This window comes from Cotesia typhae, unplaced genomic scaffold (assembly GCF_013202065.1).
Source record: "Cotesia typhae breed Kobodo isofemale line unplaced genomic scaffold, CoteBio_Ctyphae scaffold_121, whole genome shotgun sequence".
Classification (NCBI taxonomy): Eukaryota; Metazoa; Arthropoda; class Insecta; order Hymenoptera; family Braconidae; genus Cotesia; species Cotesia typhae.
The window spans coordinates 4901929-4916568 of NW_027423773.1; the positions used below are offsets into that span (position 1 = coordinate 4901929).

The following is a 14640-nucleotide window of genomic DNA, read 5'->3' on the forward strand; positions in this document are numbered from 1 at the left end:
ATGCTTTTTAACCTCAAAATGTTGAACTCAAATTCAAAATGGCGGATTCAAAATGGCGGATAGTAAGATTTAAAAAATGGCGGATAGTAAGATGGCGGCAGAATTCCCCACCAGCGCCACCTATAACCTCGATAAAAACCTCACCCATAACATCAAAATGACATACATATCTACCGCCGGCAACGCCTACTGTCGGTAAAAATAGGTCGCCCATATCCACAGATGATACTTGTCATGAACCTACAGTCGGTAATGTAGATCCCAGTTTAGTGTGGGGCACGAACCCACAAATCTGTTTTGCCGATTGGGCATGCACTCCCCTGTTTAACTACTAATGCTAAACGGTTAGTGAATATACATATACAAAATATTTGCAAGCTCAGCGACCTTGCGATAACTTACATTACTACTACTACTACTACTACTACTACTACTACTACTACTACTACTACTACTACTACTACTACTACTACTACTACTAATAATAATAAGGCATAAAGTGTAGGTATACGATCAGTAAGATTTTCGTTTATCAATAGAATTATTAATATTACAAATTATATCATAATTAATTGTTTATCGCTAAAAGGTAAGTGAATATACATATATACTATTATTAATATACTATCCATTATATATATATATATATATATATATATATATATATATATATATATATATATATATATATATATATATATATATATAAATATATTCATATATAATGTATATGTACATTATAATAATTATTATTATTTAATGAGAACCTCTACTACTAGCGCTGCGAATTCACACACACACACACACACACACACACACACACACACACACACACACACACACACACACACACGCTACCCCCCACCTCAAAGGAGTGGGATGCGCCAAAGTTGTACCATACTGCTAAGTATTATAATTTATTTATGAACTTTTTAGATTATTGTTCGACTTATATGTGAATAGATAATGGTTATAGAGAGACAAATTCTCTTCTAAAAAGTGCTTTAATAATTTTTACGTCAATCTAGCCCAAACAACTTTACGTGGCATTTTCCACTGGAATTGAAAAAATAATTTATTTATACACTATGATAAGCTATTGTTATTTATTTATAAATTGTTTACATCATTGTTTGACTGGATATATGAATTGACATGAATTAAAGAGAAAAATTTTCTTTAAAAAAGTCTTATTAATGATAGTTTGAGGACTGTCCTTAAAGTAACAATTTTTTTCATAATTTGAAAAATAAAAATATATAAATGAAAATTTTTATCGCAGCAGACTTTTGGGTTCATTGGCTACACATATTCACACAGAAAACGCCATGTCTCAAACTATCGGTCTTACATACATAATATATATATATATATATATATATATATATATATATATATATATATATATATATATATATATATATATATATATATATATATATATATATATTAGGTGGGTCAAAAAAATCAACTATTTTTTTTTTACAATTAATACGGAAAAATGGGTTACTAGGCACCTTAAAAAAATTCTCACCAAATATGAACTCTTAATTTTAATAGGAAGATCCTCCGCATCGCAGTTTTTCATTTTTTTCTCAGTCCAATAGAAAAAAATTCATTCCTCATCATTAATTGGTCGTACAGAAAAAATTTTTTTTAAGAATTTTGTAGGAAATTTAATGCTCTACAAAAATGGTATCTTATATTTTTTCCGTAAACCTCACCATTTCACTAATATTGAAGATTTAAGATTGATTATTTTAAGTCAAATGTCACGTTTGTTTATGAATTTTATAACTCGACAAGAAATGGCTATTATTGAATGGGCAATAGAAATTTTTGTAGCAAATTAACTGCTCTATAAAAATGGTATCTTATTTTTTGGCGATTAAATTAATCGTTCAAAAGATATTCATCATCAAACTTTCATGTATATCGATTTTAAGAGTTTTTGATTAAATAATCGAAAAATTTCAATTTAATCTATCAGTTTTGAGAAAATTTACACGAAAAAAATTTTTTTTCATCAACTGAGAAACTTCAAAATGTTTTTCAAGCTTTTTTTATGTGTAAGTATTTTTATCTACATTTAAAAAAATAAATTGTCCATTATTTATCGCTTAGTTAATCATTTATCAATAAAAAAGCAAAGTTTTCATTATAAATATATTATGATTTCAGTTTTAGAGAAAAAAATGTCCAATTAGTTATAAGAAAGTTTTTATTTCAATTTTCAACTGAGCTATTTATTTTCAAACTATTTTTTTGTTGCAAGTAGGGTAGTTTTTTCGATGCTCTTTCACAACTTGCAATAAAAATTGAAATTGCTCTTCGTCTTTCGTTAAGCATTGGTTATATTCACTTACTAATGCGACACCTCGCTCTGCCACATCATTAACAACTTTCAATTGTGCGAAAAATTCTTTATTTTCATTATAACTCTCATCAGTAGACCATAAATCAATATTTTTGTCAAGAAAATCATACGGCAGATCAAAGATCTCAAAAAGTTTTAATGACTTCTTAGAAACAAAGTGACTTATATTTTTGTGCAGAATTAAATGTAAATTTTTTCTATCAATAATAAATCTTCTTGCTTTAGAATCTGTACCTTCGCGAGTCTTAACAGCTTCGACAATATTCTTCTTTATGTTTAATGGAATGGTATCATCAAAAAGTGATAAAATAGCAAATTCATCACTTAAGTACCATAAATGTGAAGTCATTTTTTCACATGTAGCCAAGGAAATTAAAGAATTAATTTTACTGTACTCAATTAAATTTTTCATAAACTCTAAGTCGTGATTAGCAGCAGAAGTCGCAGAAGTTGATGAAAACCAAGCTTTTACATACACCATAACTATGAAAATACAAAATTGTCGAAGACCATCTAATTCTTTCTTAGAAAGGTCAAATTCATCTCTAAAAATAAACATTTTTAGGCAATAAATTGCCTTTGCCATCCATCTTGCATGATGAACTGCACCAGGATGCTTGAAGAAAACTTGCTGTGGTGGCATTTCTCCCAGAAAAATTAATGACAATTCCAATATTTCTTTATAGTCATCTCGGGGTTGCGATAACTACCAAAAGTAATCAATTATTCGTAAAAAATCAAAAATTATCCTCTACACTTAAAATTGTATGTGAATAATACCTGTAAGTATCGCTTAATAAATGAAGATAGATTATTTTTTTCATTCGTAATAATCCTAGCAACAATACTATCTTCAACACCAGATTTATACTTCGTTTTATCGAATGTGTCCCAAAATTTTTTGAATCTGCCAAATATTGGAACATTTGGTCCGGATGATACTGGCCAATAGACTTCGAATGCACTCCTTAAAATGATCTCATAAATATGATGGCGACATAGTAACCAAATTAATTCTTTTCCTAAGGCCTTTTCAATTTCTTTACATGTACCATGATGGATTCCTGTATAGTAAAAATAGATAATTACACTTTAAGTTCTGTATTTAATAAAAATTGTAACGCATATTTAAAATCTATAAATAAATAAAGAATTATAACTAATGGGCACGTGTCGAAAATTTAATTAATGTATGAAAACAATTCAACTAGAACGATGAAAATAAAATTTTCTTTTAAATATTTTATCATTGATTAGTTACCCGTATTAACCGCAGTCGTGTCAAAACACATCGCCTTGATGTAACTAATAATACCCCATTGATTTAACGTTGACAAGATGGTTGCTGTTTGATTTTCTACCGATCCACTATTCATTTTTGGAACTCCAAGTAACTGCTCAGTACCAAATGCAGTCAAAATAATCGGTAATCGATCCACAAATTTCGATTCAGAAATGTCATTCAGTATTTTCCCATCCCAATGCACGACATATTTATCATGAGCTTTGAAGTTATCTTTTAGTCCTATAGCAATGTCTTTTCGTAAGAGCATGCGAGTTCGTTGAATTGTTCGATAACTAAGAGTTGTATCTTCTACATTAACACCAACACTTGATAGAACTGGAGCAATAATGAACATCGCATTTCTACTACTAACATTAGCTCTGTCGAGTGCTGAGATAAGCTCTGGAGTTAGAATATTTATTTTTGCTCGTGTTGTCGGTATTTGAGGCACATACTCTAAATCTGAACCGAAATTTGTAGCTTGACTTAATGTAAGGGTTGAAGATGACTCTGATTCCTCACTTCGACCAATCTCATGGCTGGTTAAGGGTTGATTCAAATCTAAAATAAGCGTTGTTATTTAATTAATGGAAGCAAAAATATGGAACTCATTCATTTTGACATCAAATAAGGAACACAAAGAGTTTTTTATTTATCATCTTCGAACATATTGACATTTATGATATAATTAATTAGAAAAACAATAATATACTTTATTATTCATAATTTATAATCAATTTAATTTATTTTCAATTCTGATTAAAATTTATAATAATTAAATGTTGTAAATACTCACGACTTTCATCTACTTCCATCGTATTCATAGTACTGTTTAATTTATTTGGGTTATTTGAAAGAATTTCTTTCCGGGTATCACTTTTTTGATTTGAATATAGTTCACGAATATCATTATCAAGCAGTTTTATTGATTTATGATCTACAATATCAAATAATGCTTTGATTTCATTCTAAAATATTATTACATTTTTGTTTTGGGCTGATGATTTTTTTCGCACAAAAGATTTTTGCAATTTTAACCAACGGTTATGATAGCGAAGAATTTTTTGTATTACATTAGTTGATCCACTAGTCGGAATCTGGTTGTTTTTCCATAGTTCAATAACTTCATCAGTTGCATTTCCCTGGTTAAAAATATTGATTGAAAAGGAATGAAAATGATGAAATTAGAATACTTTTGAATAATTTCAATTCTTTTTCATGTATATATAGATATACAGTTCACATAGGGTGACTGATTCCCAATACTTTTCAATCAATATTTTTAATCAGGGTTTTAGCACTTTGTTTGATAGAACATTTTAACACTTTGAGCTGATAAAAAAAAACACTCATAACCTCTTTCACTGTTGGCAACTTACGTTCTGAAATTTTTTGCATGGGTTTTCCGATCAAATGAATTTCCTTATCCATATTTTCGATAAATATATAAATTTATGTAGTGACCGCAAAATTTGTAAATATTTAATCGTTTTATCACATATACAAGATCATAACTTGTGGAAACACTAGAAATGCTGTAGAAAATGTAAACAAATAAAAACAATATAACTATAAAGAAAAATGTAGGTGGCGCTAGTTCACAAGGGAAACAGAGTAAATAGAATACAAAACAAAAATTCTCTACAGAAGAAATTTTCCCAAGGACAATATACAGCTGTAGTGGAAAAAATTTTTAAGACGTTTTGAAGGCGTTATAAAAAAACAACATGATCGTGATTTCTAATGCTGAAAAATAAAAAGTTTGGAATTATTGAATAAAAATTTTGAAAACAAAATTCAAATAATACTTACATTAAAGACAAAAATGAAATTTTCTCAAAACTGATAGATTAAATTGAAATTTTTCGATTATTTAATCAAAAACTCTTAAAATCGATATACATGAAAGTTTGATGATGAATATCTTTTGAACGATTAATTTAATCGCCAAAAAATAAGATACCATTTTTATAGAGCAGTTAATTTGCTACAAAAATTTCTATTGCCCATTCAATAATAGCCATTTCTTGTCGAGTTATAAAATTCATAAACAAAAGTGACATTTGACTTAAAATAATCAATCTTAAATCTTCAATATTAGTGAAATGGTGAGGTTTACGGAAAAAACATAAGATACCCTTTTTGTAGAGCATTAAATTTCCTACAAAATTCTTAATAAAATTTTTTCTGTACGACCAATTAATGATGAGGAATGAATTTTTTTCTATTGGACTGAGAAAAAATGAAAAACTGCGATGCGGAGGATCTTCCTATTAAAATTAAGAGTTCATATTTGGTGAGAATTTTTTTAAGGTGCCTAGTAACCCATTTTTCCGTATTAATTGTAAAAAAAAATAGTTGATTTTTTTGACCCACCTAATATATATATATATATATATATATATATATATATATATATATATATATATATATATATATATATATATATATATATATATATACACATTTACAACAGACATAGTAACAACATCGTAAGGGTAGTCAGGCAAGCTTCCTGTGACCTCAAAACGTCGAGATCCGATGAAAATTCGATTTTTGGAAAATGGGGTAAATCAATACCTTTCCGATTTTTGAGAATCTTCGATTTTCTTAACGGGAAGTTAAGAACAGTGTATTTTTTACCATCACTTTGGAAACCGTTGCTTTGGTCGAATAATATCGTAGTTTAAAATTTTCAATTGTGTCCATTAAATATTAGATGTTTGAGCTTGAAAATTTATACAAATTGTTATTTTAGATTTGAACAACCCAATTAAACTTCGTAGAGAATTTTTCGAGCGTATTAAAATCGAATGTAACTAAAAGTTTTAGAAATGACATCCAACTTATTTTGTATCACTTAAAGTACTAATATGCAGAAATATTCGTAAGGTAATAAAAGGCTCTAACCTTCCAGCAAGATCGGTAGAATTTATCTGAGCAGTCATCAATAAAGTAGTGTCAATGTCATTACTGATATAAATAGTTTGTATGTTTATATTTTGTCACTCGAGTACTGACAACTTATGAAGATAAAAATCCTACGAGCGTCATTGTTATAATTTAAAACATGAACGATAATGTACGCGTCGATGAAAAATTATTCATATCCGACTTAAATAGTGATAATGAAATGACTTTGTTAGAAAAAAGTAATAATAGTGAACATTTCAGTGACAAAAGGTGTAACAATGATCAACAACTAATAATACAAGATGAGTTTGAATTAGATTATGAAGCTGAACAATTTGACTCCATTAGTGAAGATAAAGAAGATGAAGACGAAGATAACGTAACTATTACAATAAATAATGACAAAAAAAACTGTTCAACAGTAGCATACGTTTGTAATGAAGAAGATAACACGTATAATGTAACTAACTATGAAATAGAATTGAAAAATCGAATTGATTTGAAGCGACTACATTCACAATCTGAAGACTTACACCTTTTCTCGATTCTAAAAGAATATAGAGACTTGAAACAACAATACTATTTTCTGAAAAATATACCGATTTCTGAAAGAATAAACATACCAATATTCTATGATTATCAAAGTGATAAAGTTAAACGTGTCATAGTTGTGCCGCATATTATTTTAAAACCAACAATATATAAGGTAATATACAATCTTATCAACACTCCATGGCTTATTAAACCTAAATCAAAAGCATTCAGAATATCGTCAGATTATATACAAAAGTATATTGAACAAATCAATTCAAGCGAACTTTTTCGATCATCAAGCAGTCTGCAACTATGTCGTGGATATATTGCCCTATTATCAACATCCTATTTCAAAATTGGCCGAGCCAAGTGCTTAGCAGGATTAACAGTGGCTATCTTCTGCATTAATAATACTAACGATGTAAAATTAATTGACTTTATAACTACAAATCATGTCAATATCCACAGCTTTCATCATAATGAAGATCAATTAAGAGACCTGTTGGAAAAATATAATGTTATAAAAATATACTGTTGGCTTCCTAATTATGGAACAGTTCATAACACACTCTACGGTAATGTTTATTGGTTTAATGAAGTGTTAATTAATATTCAACATAACCGTCGCTTGTATAATTTATATGATAAAATCAATATGGAAAAAAACTTTGATACAACAACACTTTGTGTGAATTCTATTAAGCACAGTGAAAGATGCAGTTATTGTAATATGATGAGGTTAGCTATAAAAATTTTTAATGATGAAGAAGTAGACAGTTCATTATCTTTAATCAACCACCAGCCAAATATAAATAGTAAAAACAAATTGAAAGAATTGATCTCATTAAATTCTCAAAAAAATTTACGTTATCCACTAAATGAAAACTCAAGTAAGTATTGTAAGTCCGCATTACAACTAACGCACCTGCCAGCAGCCACTCCTATTGGACTCTATCCCCCAACTTGTTCCCAAATAACACAACGGTGGAATAAAAAATTGTCAAGTGCTAAGTGGCCGAATTTTGATTGTCGAGGACGAAATCGATCAAAATTATTCGATGAAGAAATGATTGCTGTTAACAAAAATTTTTCAAGAAGTCATTTATATCGACCATATCTTTTTTATGGAAATAACTACCAGTATGCTCACAATTCTTATAACCATTGATAAAATCGCTAAAGTATTCCTGCTACCATATCATTGATGACAAAATTAAAAAAAAAAAGGAATTCGTTGCACCTAACAAGTAAATTAATAGCATTAATTCATCTGGCTCGAAATAAAATCTTCGTATGTTTAAAACAGATTGTTAAATAGTATTATGAATAAAATTATCAATATTAAAAACGTACTGAAATGGCTTTTTAACTTAAAAAAATGAATATTTGAAATTTTTCATCGATATTAAGTTATTGTTGCATCCTCGATATTCAAAAATCGATTTCTTGTCAAAGCTCGATCTTTAAAGGTCTCAGGAGCTACTCTGAATACTTTTAAACTGATTTTGATACATCTATATGCATGTATGCTTGGAATTTTTTTATAACTACTAAACAACCCAACAAATTAACGCAAAGGTTATTGCATTTGAAAAGGTTTGTTGCTGTTTAATTTTATTACAATGTGAACCAACTTAGATTAGTAGATTTTAAGAAGTTTTTATTTAACCACCGTACCATAGAACTTAACAATCTATAATAAGAAAATACTACGATTTTCTACGATAAATGGACGACAGTTTTTTTTTTATGATTTAGGAAATAACAAACCTAAGTATCAGAGGTCTCTTTATCAGAAACACACCGAACGTAGAAATGAGGGTAGATGAAAAATTGGTGCGAAAAAGAAAGAATAATATTTATCTGAATTAACTATGAGTAAGAATGAAATCTACTGACAGCCACGTTTGTTAAGTATTAATAATAATTACACATGGTACACAAAAAAAAGTTGTCTGTACTTTGGACCAGACCCATATACGGACATGTATTTTGACCCGTTGAATCCGAATTTGAAGTTAGTTTTGCCCAGTCACCCTCCAGTCTTGAGTAAAATGAAAAAAATCTCAAGAAAAGCAAAAAATTTCATCCAAAGTTATACCAAATTATCCAAATATCCTTAATTATGTGAGTTTTTGTCTTTTTTTTCAGTCCGAGTTTTCAATTCAAAAAAAATTTTTTTTCTAAAAGATGTTTACATTTTCTTATAGAGAATATCGTGCAGTTTTCAAAACCCTCCTCCGATTTCCTGTACGATCATTATTTCTGGAGTTATTAAATATCAAAGTGAAAAAGAACTTTTTTGCTTTGATTGACGATAACTCCGCGGCAAATCGTCGTACAGGCTTTTTGAATACGCCAAATTAAAAAGTATTAAATTCTTTAAAAGAGTTCGTAAACAAAACAATCAAAACAATTTTTTTGAAGCCCGTGGACCTTTTTTTAGACGAGAAAAAATTTGGAAAAATTTTTTTTCGGTAGTTTTCTTAGGATTTCTCCAGACCTGGATATGACAAAAATTTTTCATTGTCATATCTGAAAACTAGACACTTGGAGCTACAATTTTCTTTTATTATTTTTTCTGTAAGACCATTTTCCTCGGAGTTACAGCTTGTTGAAAATCACCCAAAAATTTGGAATTTTTTTTATTTCCCTTAATTTTTGTGACTAGTGTATATACGATATAACACGGCTTGTCACCACGATAACGTCGTCAATTTACAATGGATCTTTACCAAACTCAACATACTTATTCTACAGGTAGATACTAAAGTCAAGTTCGAAGATGAGCTTAATCGGTCAAGTAATTTAGAAATGCCAGGATTTCACAATTTTCAAAATCATAAAAATTCATATTTCTTCACTTTACAACTCGAATAACTTTTGAATGGAATAACTTATTAAATCTATATAAACTGCATTTGAAAGTGCTTTCAAAAAGCTTTAATTTGAGTACAAAATCAAATGTGTAGTCTTAAAATTAAGTCCTATTCCGCAATGCCAAATATGAAATTTGCTGTTGCACTCGTTTTAGTAGATTTCATAGAAAATTAACGATTTCCAACGAATTAACGATTGTGATTCCGAATAGGTGATAAAATGAATTCTACTTCCATTTCGGCTGCCGAATGGCCTTTTTTTTATCTTCAAATGACCTACGGAGTGTGTTAATTTTACGTCTTCTGTTTTCTTCTGGCATGTTTTATGTTAGCAAAATCTGCCATCATGTTGACATTCTAGTTTACTCCATACCTACTCGTTATTTCACTTGTCTTGATGGAATCGTTTTTCTTGTTCTTCTCTATAGTCTTCACGATTTTCAGGAAAGTAGTCGAAGTGAGAATCCATGAAGTGTACTTTGAGGTTCATTAAGCGGTAACACTACTCCAAAGGTCGAAAAAAAGGTGATTTTCAGGAATTTTTTTGACAGAGAAAATGAAGGAATTTGGGAATCGTATTCTTTTGATTATATTAAGGGTACATTAAAGATTATTAAACTATATTTTGATTACAAAAATAATTAATTACAAAAAATTTTTTCCCTCCATGGCCGGATGGAAAACTCAAAAACGGATCATCTGAAAATAAAAATCATACTCAATCTAAATCCAAAAATTTTTTTTTCAGCTCGAAAATTTCAATTTTTCTTGATTTATTGCAATTTTTTTAGGTTTTTTGCATTTTACTCAAAACTGGAGGGTGACTAGGCCGATCGAGCTTTAAATTCGGATTTAGCGGGTCGAATTACATCCCGCCGACTGTATTGAAATATTAATTAATACAGTCAGCTAGAGCAATGACCATACCAAAATACGAAATATGAATATGAATGTAAATAAACATAAGTTATTAGAAAGAGGAATTCCTACATTAGACTGAACGAAATAATACATCAAAGTAAATTATAGATATATAACAAAGTAACCCAATGGAAAAAGTTTTTGTCGGATCATACACTAGTCACAAAAATTAAGGTGTAACAGGGTAAATTACCCTAAATCGATAAGTCGCCAGAGATCAATAATTAGTCGACTCAGCACTGGCGCGCCCCGATCTTCGGGGCCTTCCGTGTAGTAATTAAGAGGGGGGTAAAATGGGAAAGTACTCGGGAGCCGGTGTGTGACAAAATCAGAAGAGGTTTGATAGTCAACCGCACCGGTCACTACTCAGCAGAAAAACAGGTAATTAATACATTCGCACGTAAATTTTGGAACGCTGCGATAAAAATTTATCAAGATTGTCTTTTCAATCTTGGAGACAACTTTTACTAACATTTTTACTGTTACAGAAAAACTAAAGTTCGAAGTGAGGACGGATCCCCGGAGTGAAAGTAAAACTAAAGAACAAATACCCAGAGGATTCATCACGTCAGAGAGACATCGTGAACAGGAGTTGAGTAAAATACTCAGGTACTTTATTCCATTCCGTGGGTGGAAGATAGACCGCGGTTTGAACGCGGTCTATCATTCCTCTTCTCCTCTTATATAAAATTTTATTAATAAATTAATTGTGGAATATTTGCTAGTTTTGGATTTAGTGATTTTCATGGGGGTTTATACCCGAGGATCACTCAATCGACCTTGCGGGAAAATTTAATAACTAAACATTTTCAATTAAGTAATTAACATCTGAAAATTCGTTAAATTTATTTTTATAATAATTAATTTAGTAAAATTGATTAACTTTTGTCATTTAAAAAAATCGACAAATTTTTATCCGTGGAATTTTGGTCAAGCGTCAGTTTTTGTGTCGCAGTAAATTCCAATACCCAAGGTCAAGCAAAACTTAGCTAGCGAATGTTCTAGCAATTAAAAATTGAATATTTCGACTTGTATCGAATTTTTTATAAGTGATAAAACTAGAAGAAAACTATTAATAATATTTTATATTAAGAAAATTATTAAGAATTTTATATTAAGAGTTAATTATTGAAGATAATATAGATTGGAAAATTATTAAGTATATTATATTAGGAATTTTTTTTATTGAGAATATTATAAAATTATTTCGTCAAGTGTAAATTTAGTAATTTTGGGGATTAAGTCCGTGAAGTAGTTAAATTAAAATTACTGAAACTTGATAATTATCGGCGTGGACATTAAGTCCAAGAAATCAGTCATTGAGTCAAAAATCGTCACAGTAAAATTTTAGTGAGAATTAGTTAATTAAACTTGTGTTAATAATTTTGAATGTGATCGTAAAAGTTATATTGTGATTTATTTAATTATCAAAAGTTAATTCAAGGTATTAAGACCTTTTGTTTAAATAGATATTGTATATTGTTAAGACCATGATTATAAGTTACTGAGGAAGTTTAATCCATCTAATATTTCAATGGAATTAAAATTAACAATTGGAATTTGAGAATGGTAATAGTTAGTTAGAAATTGGTTGTCAATTGAATATTGTTTGTCGTTTTAGTAAATAACTAATGATTGAATAATTTAATTTAAATATTTTAACTAAAATTTAATTACATTCGATTTGTTAAAATTTATAAAATAAAAATCAATTAGAGTCAGTTAGTAGTGTGAGTGTGAGACAAGTGTGGGTTATGTGTGAGTTACAGAGTATCTAGGTCTAAGTTTCGTCGCTGGGCTGTTACTGCTGTAGCTGGAGCGGGTTATGAGACCGTGCTGCAGAACATCTAGGTCTATGTTTCGTCGCTGGGCTGTTGTTCTGTAGTAAAGTGTGTATAAGCTGCAGGAGTATCTAGGTTACCCCACGTTGGGCGCCAATGTAACAGTTTTACCTGCTCAGGTTGGCCCCTAATCAATTTTATAAATAAATAAACGAAACTAACAACAATATAATTATCAGGGCGCCATCAGGATTTTTAATCACGGTTCCTGGAACCGGTCCAGAGCTGAGAAAACAATTTTAGGGTAGAGAGAGTGGAGGAAGGTGCTGGTGAATAATAAATAATTAATTAACAATATATCGATATTTATTAACAATAAAAAAAAATCTTAACAAGGTTTGACTTAAAATTAGTTAACAAAATACATTCACTCACACACTAACCACACTTAACAACTTCCTTATTCTCGACGAGCCCCTTTCGGCATCTACCCATCGATTTCTAACACGTGCCCCTTTCGGCGTTAAGTAGTTAGAGTTAAGTAATAGTATCCATCCGGGTGAAAATAGTAATATATATATATATATATATATATATATATATATATATATGTATATATATATATATATATATATATATATATATATATATATATATATATATATATATATATATATATATATATATATATATATATATATATATATGTATATAATTAGACATAATCATCGATAAAACTCCAACACATAATTTCAGATACAATGACGAATATAAATTTAATTTAAATTAATAAAAATTAATCGTAAACTGTTTTATTGCAGAAGCTAAAAAAAAGGTAAAAGCAAATTTTCATATATTCATCCAATGCAATAAAAAAAGCCACCGAGTATTGGGATCGCAGTTACATTTAAATTATAAATAATTATTAGTGCCGTCATAATTGCTGTGATTAATAAAATTTTTTTTATCCTTATAAACGCTTTGGACAAATTTTTCTTATTTATGAATCTACAATTTGAAATTACGGTATTCCTATTGGTCTTATGAAAAATAATGAGAAACCTTTTTTGTAGAGAATAATATTTCTTATAATTATAATTATAGTATAATACATTTTTTATTCGAAGAGAAGAAAATGCGTAATTTCAAAAAATGAGATTAATTTAATGAGTAATTCAAATTTTGATTATTATAAATCTTAATTTTGAATTTACGGCTCTTCTATTGATTCTGTGAAAAATTCATAAAGGACCTTTTTTGTAGAGGACTAAATTTTCTACAATTAATGACTGAAAATTTTTCCTGACGACCAATATTATAATTTCAAGTTGTTAGTAGACTTAGACGTCTAGTGGCTGTATATAGTCATGACTATAATCATGATAGGCTTACTTACGATAGCGATAACAATTTTTTATTAGTTTATAAAATTTTGGTAGTGTTAATAAAATTAGGTAAGTATCTATTAGGTAAGTAGGGAAGTACATATTCTTCATGTCAGTAAATGTTTCTTCTATTATCTAATTTTACATTTTTACAGTTACATAGAAAAATTTAATACATAAAAACTTATTTTCTCATAAAATTTTACATGTCAAACAATATTATAATTTCATACATTTTATTCTAACATTTCAATATAACAAAACGCATTGTTCAATTGCTCATTATTAACATGCGGATTCAAATTTTTTTTTACCCATACAGGCATTCGATAACATTTCGTTTTAATTTCTTTAATTAGTATCACCGAAATAGTTTTTTCCAATAAAGAACATTTGTAAACCCCAAAATTTGGTGACAACCGATCTAACACTTGATATAACGGTTCTACAGATTTAAAAAATCGCACAGCGATAAAATATTCATTGTTATGCTTAATTATATTTGAAATTATTCCAATTCGATTGTTCTTGTCAATTATAGTGTTGTCAGTTGTGTAAATAGAGT

At 28.8% G+C, this 14640-nt stretch overlaps 2 protein-coding genes across 2 annotated transcripts; one reads left to right on the forward strand and one right to left on the reverse strand.

Moving 5' to 3' along the window:
* Window positions 1-2252: 2252 nt before the first annotated feature.
* Window positions 2253-4551, reverse strand: LOC141533843 (uncharacterized). Its single transcript, XM_074252933.1, has 4 exons — window positions 4459-4551; window positions 3639-4223; window positions 3158-3441; window positions 2253-3083 (listed from the first exon to the last, which is right to left on the reverse strand). The coding sequence occupies exons 1-4, from the start codon at window positions 4484-4486 to the stop codon at window positions 2253-2255; spliced, it is 1728 nt and encodes a 575-aa protein (XP_074109034.1). The 5' UTR covers window positions 4487-4551.
* Window positions 4552-6160: 1609 nt separating this feature from the next.
* LOC141533635 (uncharacterized) lies at window positions 6161-8461 on the forward strand. Its single transcript, XM_074252627.1, has one exon. It carries the CDS (start codon window positions 6733-6735, stop codon window positions 8275-8277), a length of 1545 nt encoding a protein of 514 aa, XP_074108728.1. The 5' UTR covers window positions 6161-6732; the 3' UTR covers window positions 8278-8461.
* The last annotated feature ends 6179 nt before the right edge of the window (window positions 8462-14640 follow it).

Excerpts from the sequence above, each read along its gene's own strand:
- LOC141533635 (XM_074252627.1), top strand. The coding sequence starts at position 6,733 with ATGAACGATAATGTACGCGTCGATGAAAAATTATTCATATCCGACTTA.
- LOC141533843 (XM_074252933.1), bottom strand. The coding sequence starts at position 4,486 with ATGAATACGATGGAAGTAGATGAAAGTC. Across the intron at positions 4,224-4,458 it reads GATGGAAGTAGATGAAAGTC|ATTTGAATCAACCCTTAACC; the intron begins GTGAGTATTTAC and ends CGCTTATTTTAG. Across the intron at positions 3,084-3,157 it reads TTATTAAGCGATACTTACAG|TTATCGCAACCCCGAGATGA; the intron begins GTATTATTCACA and ends TACTTTTGGTAG.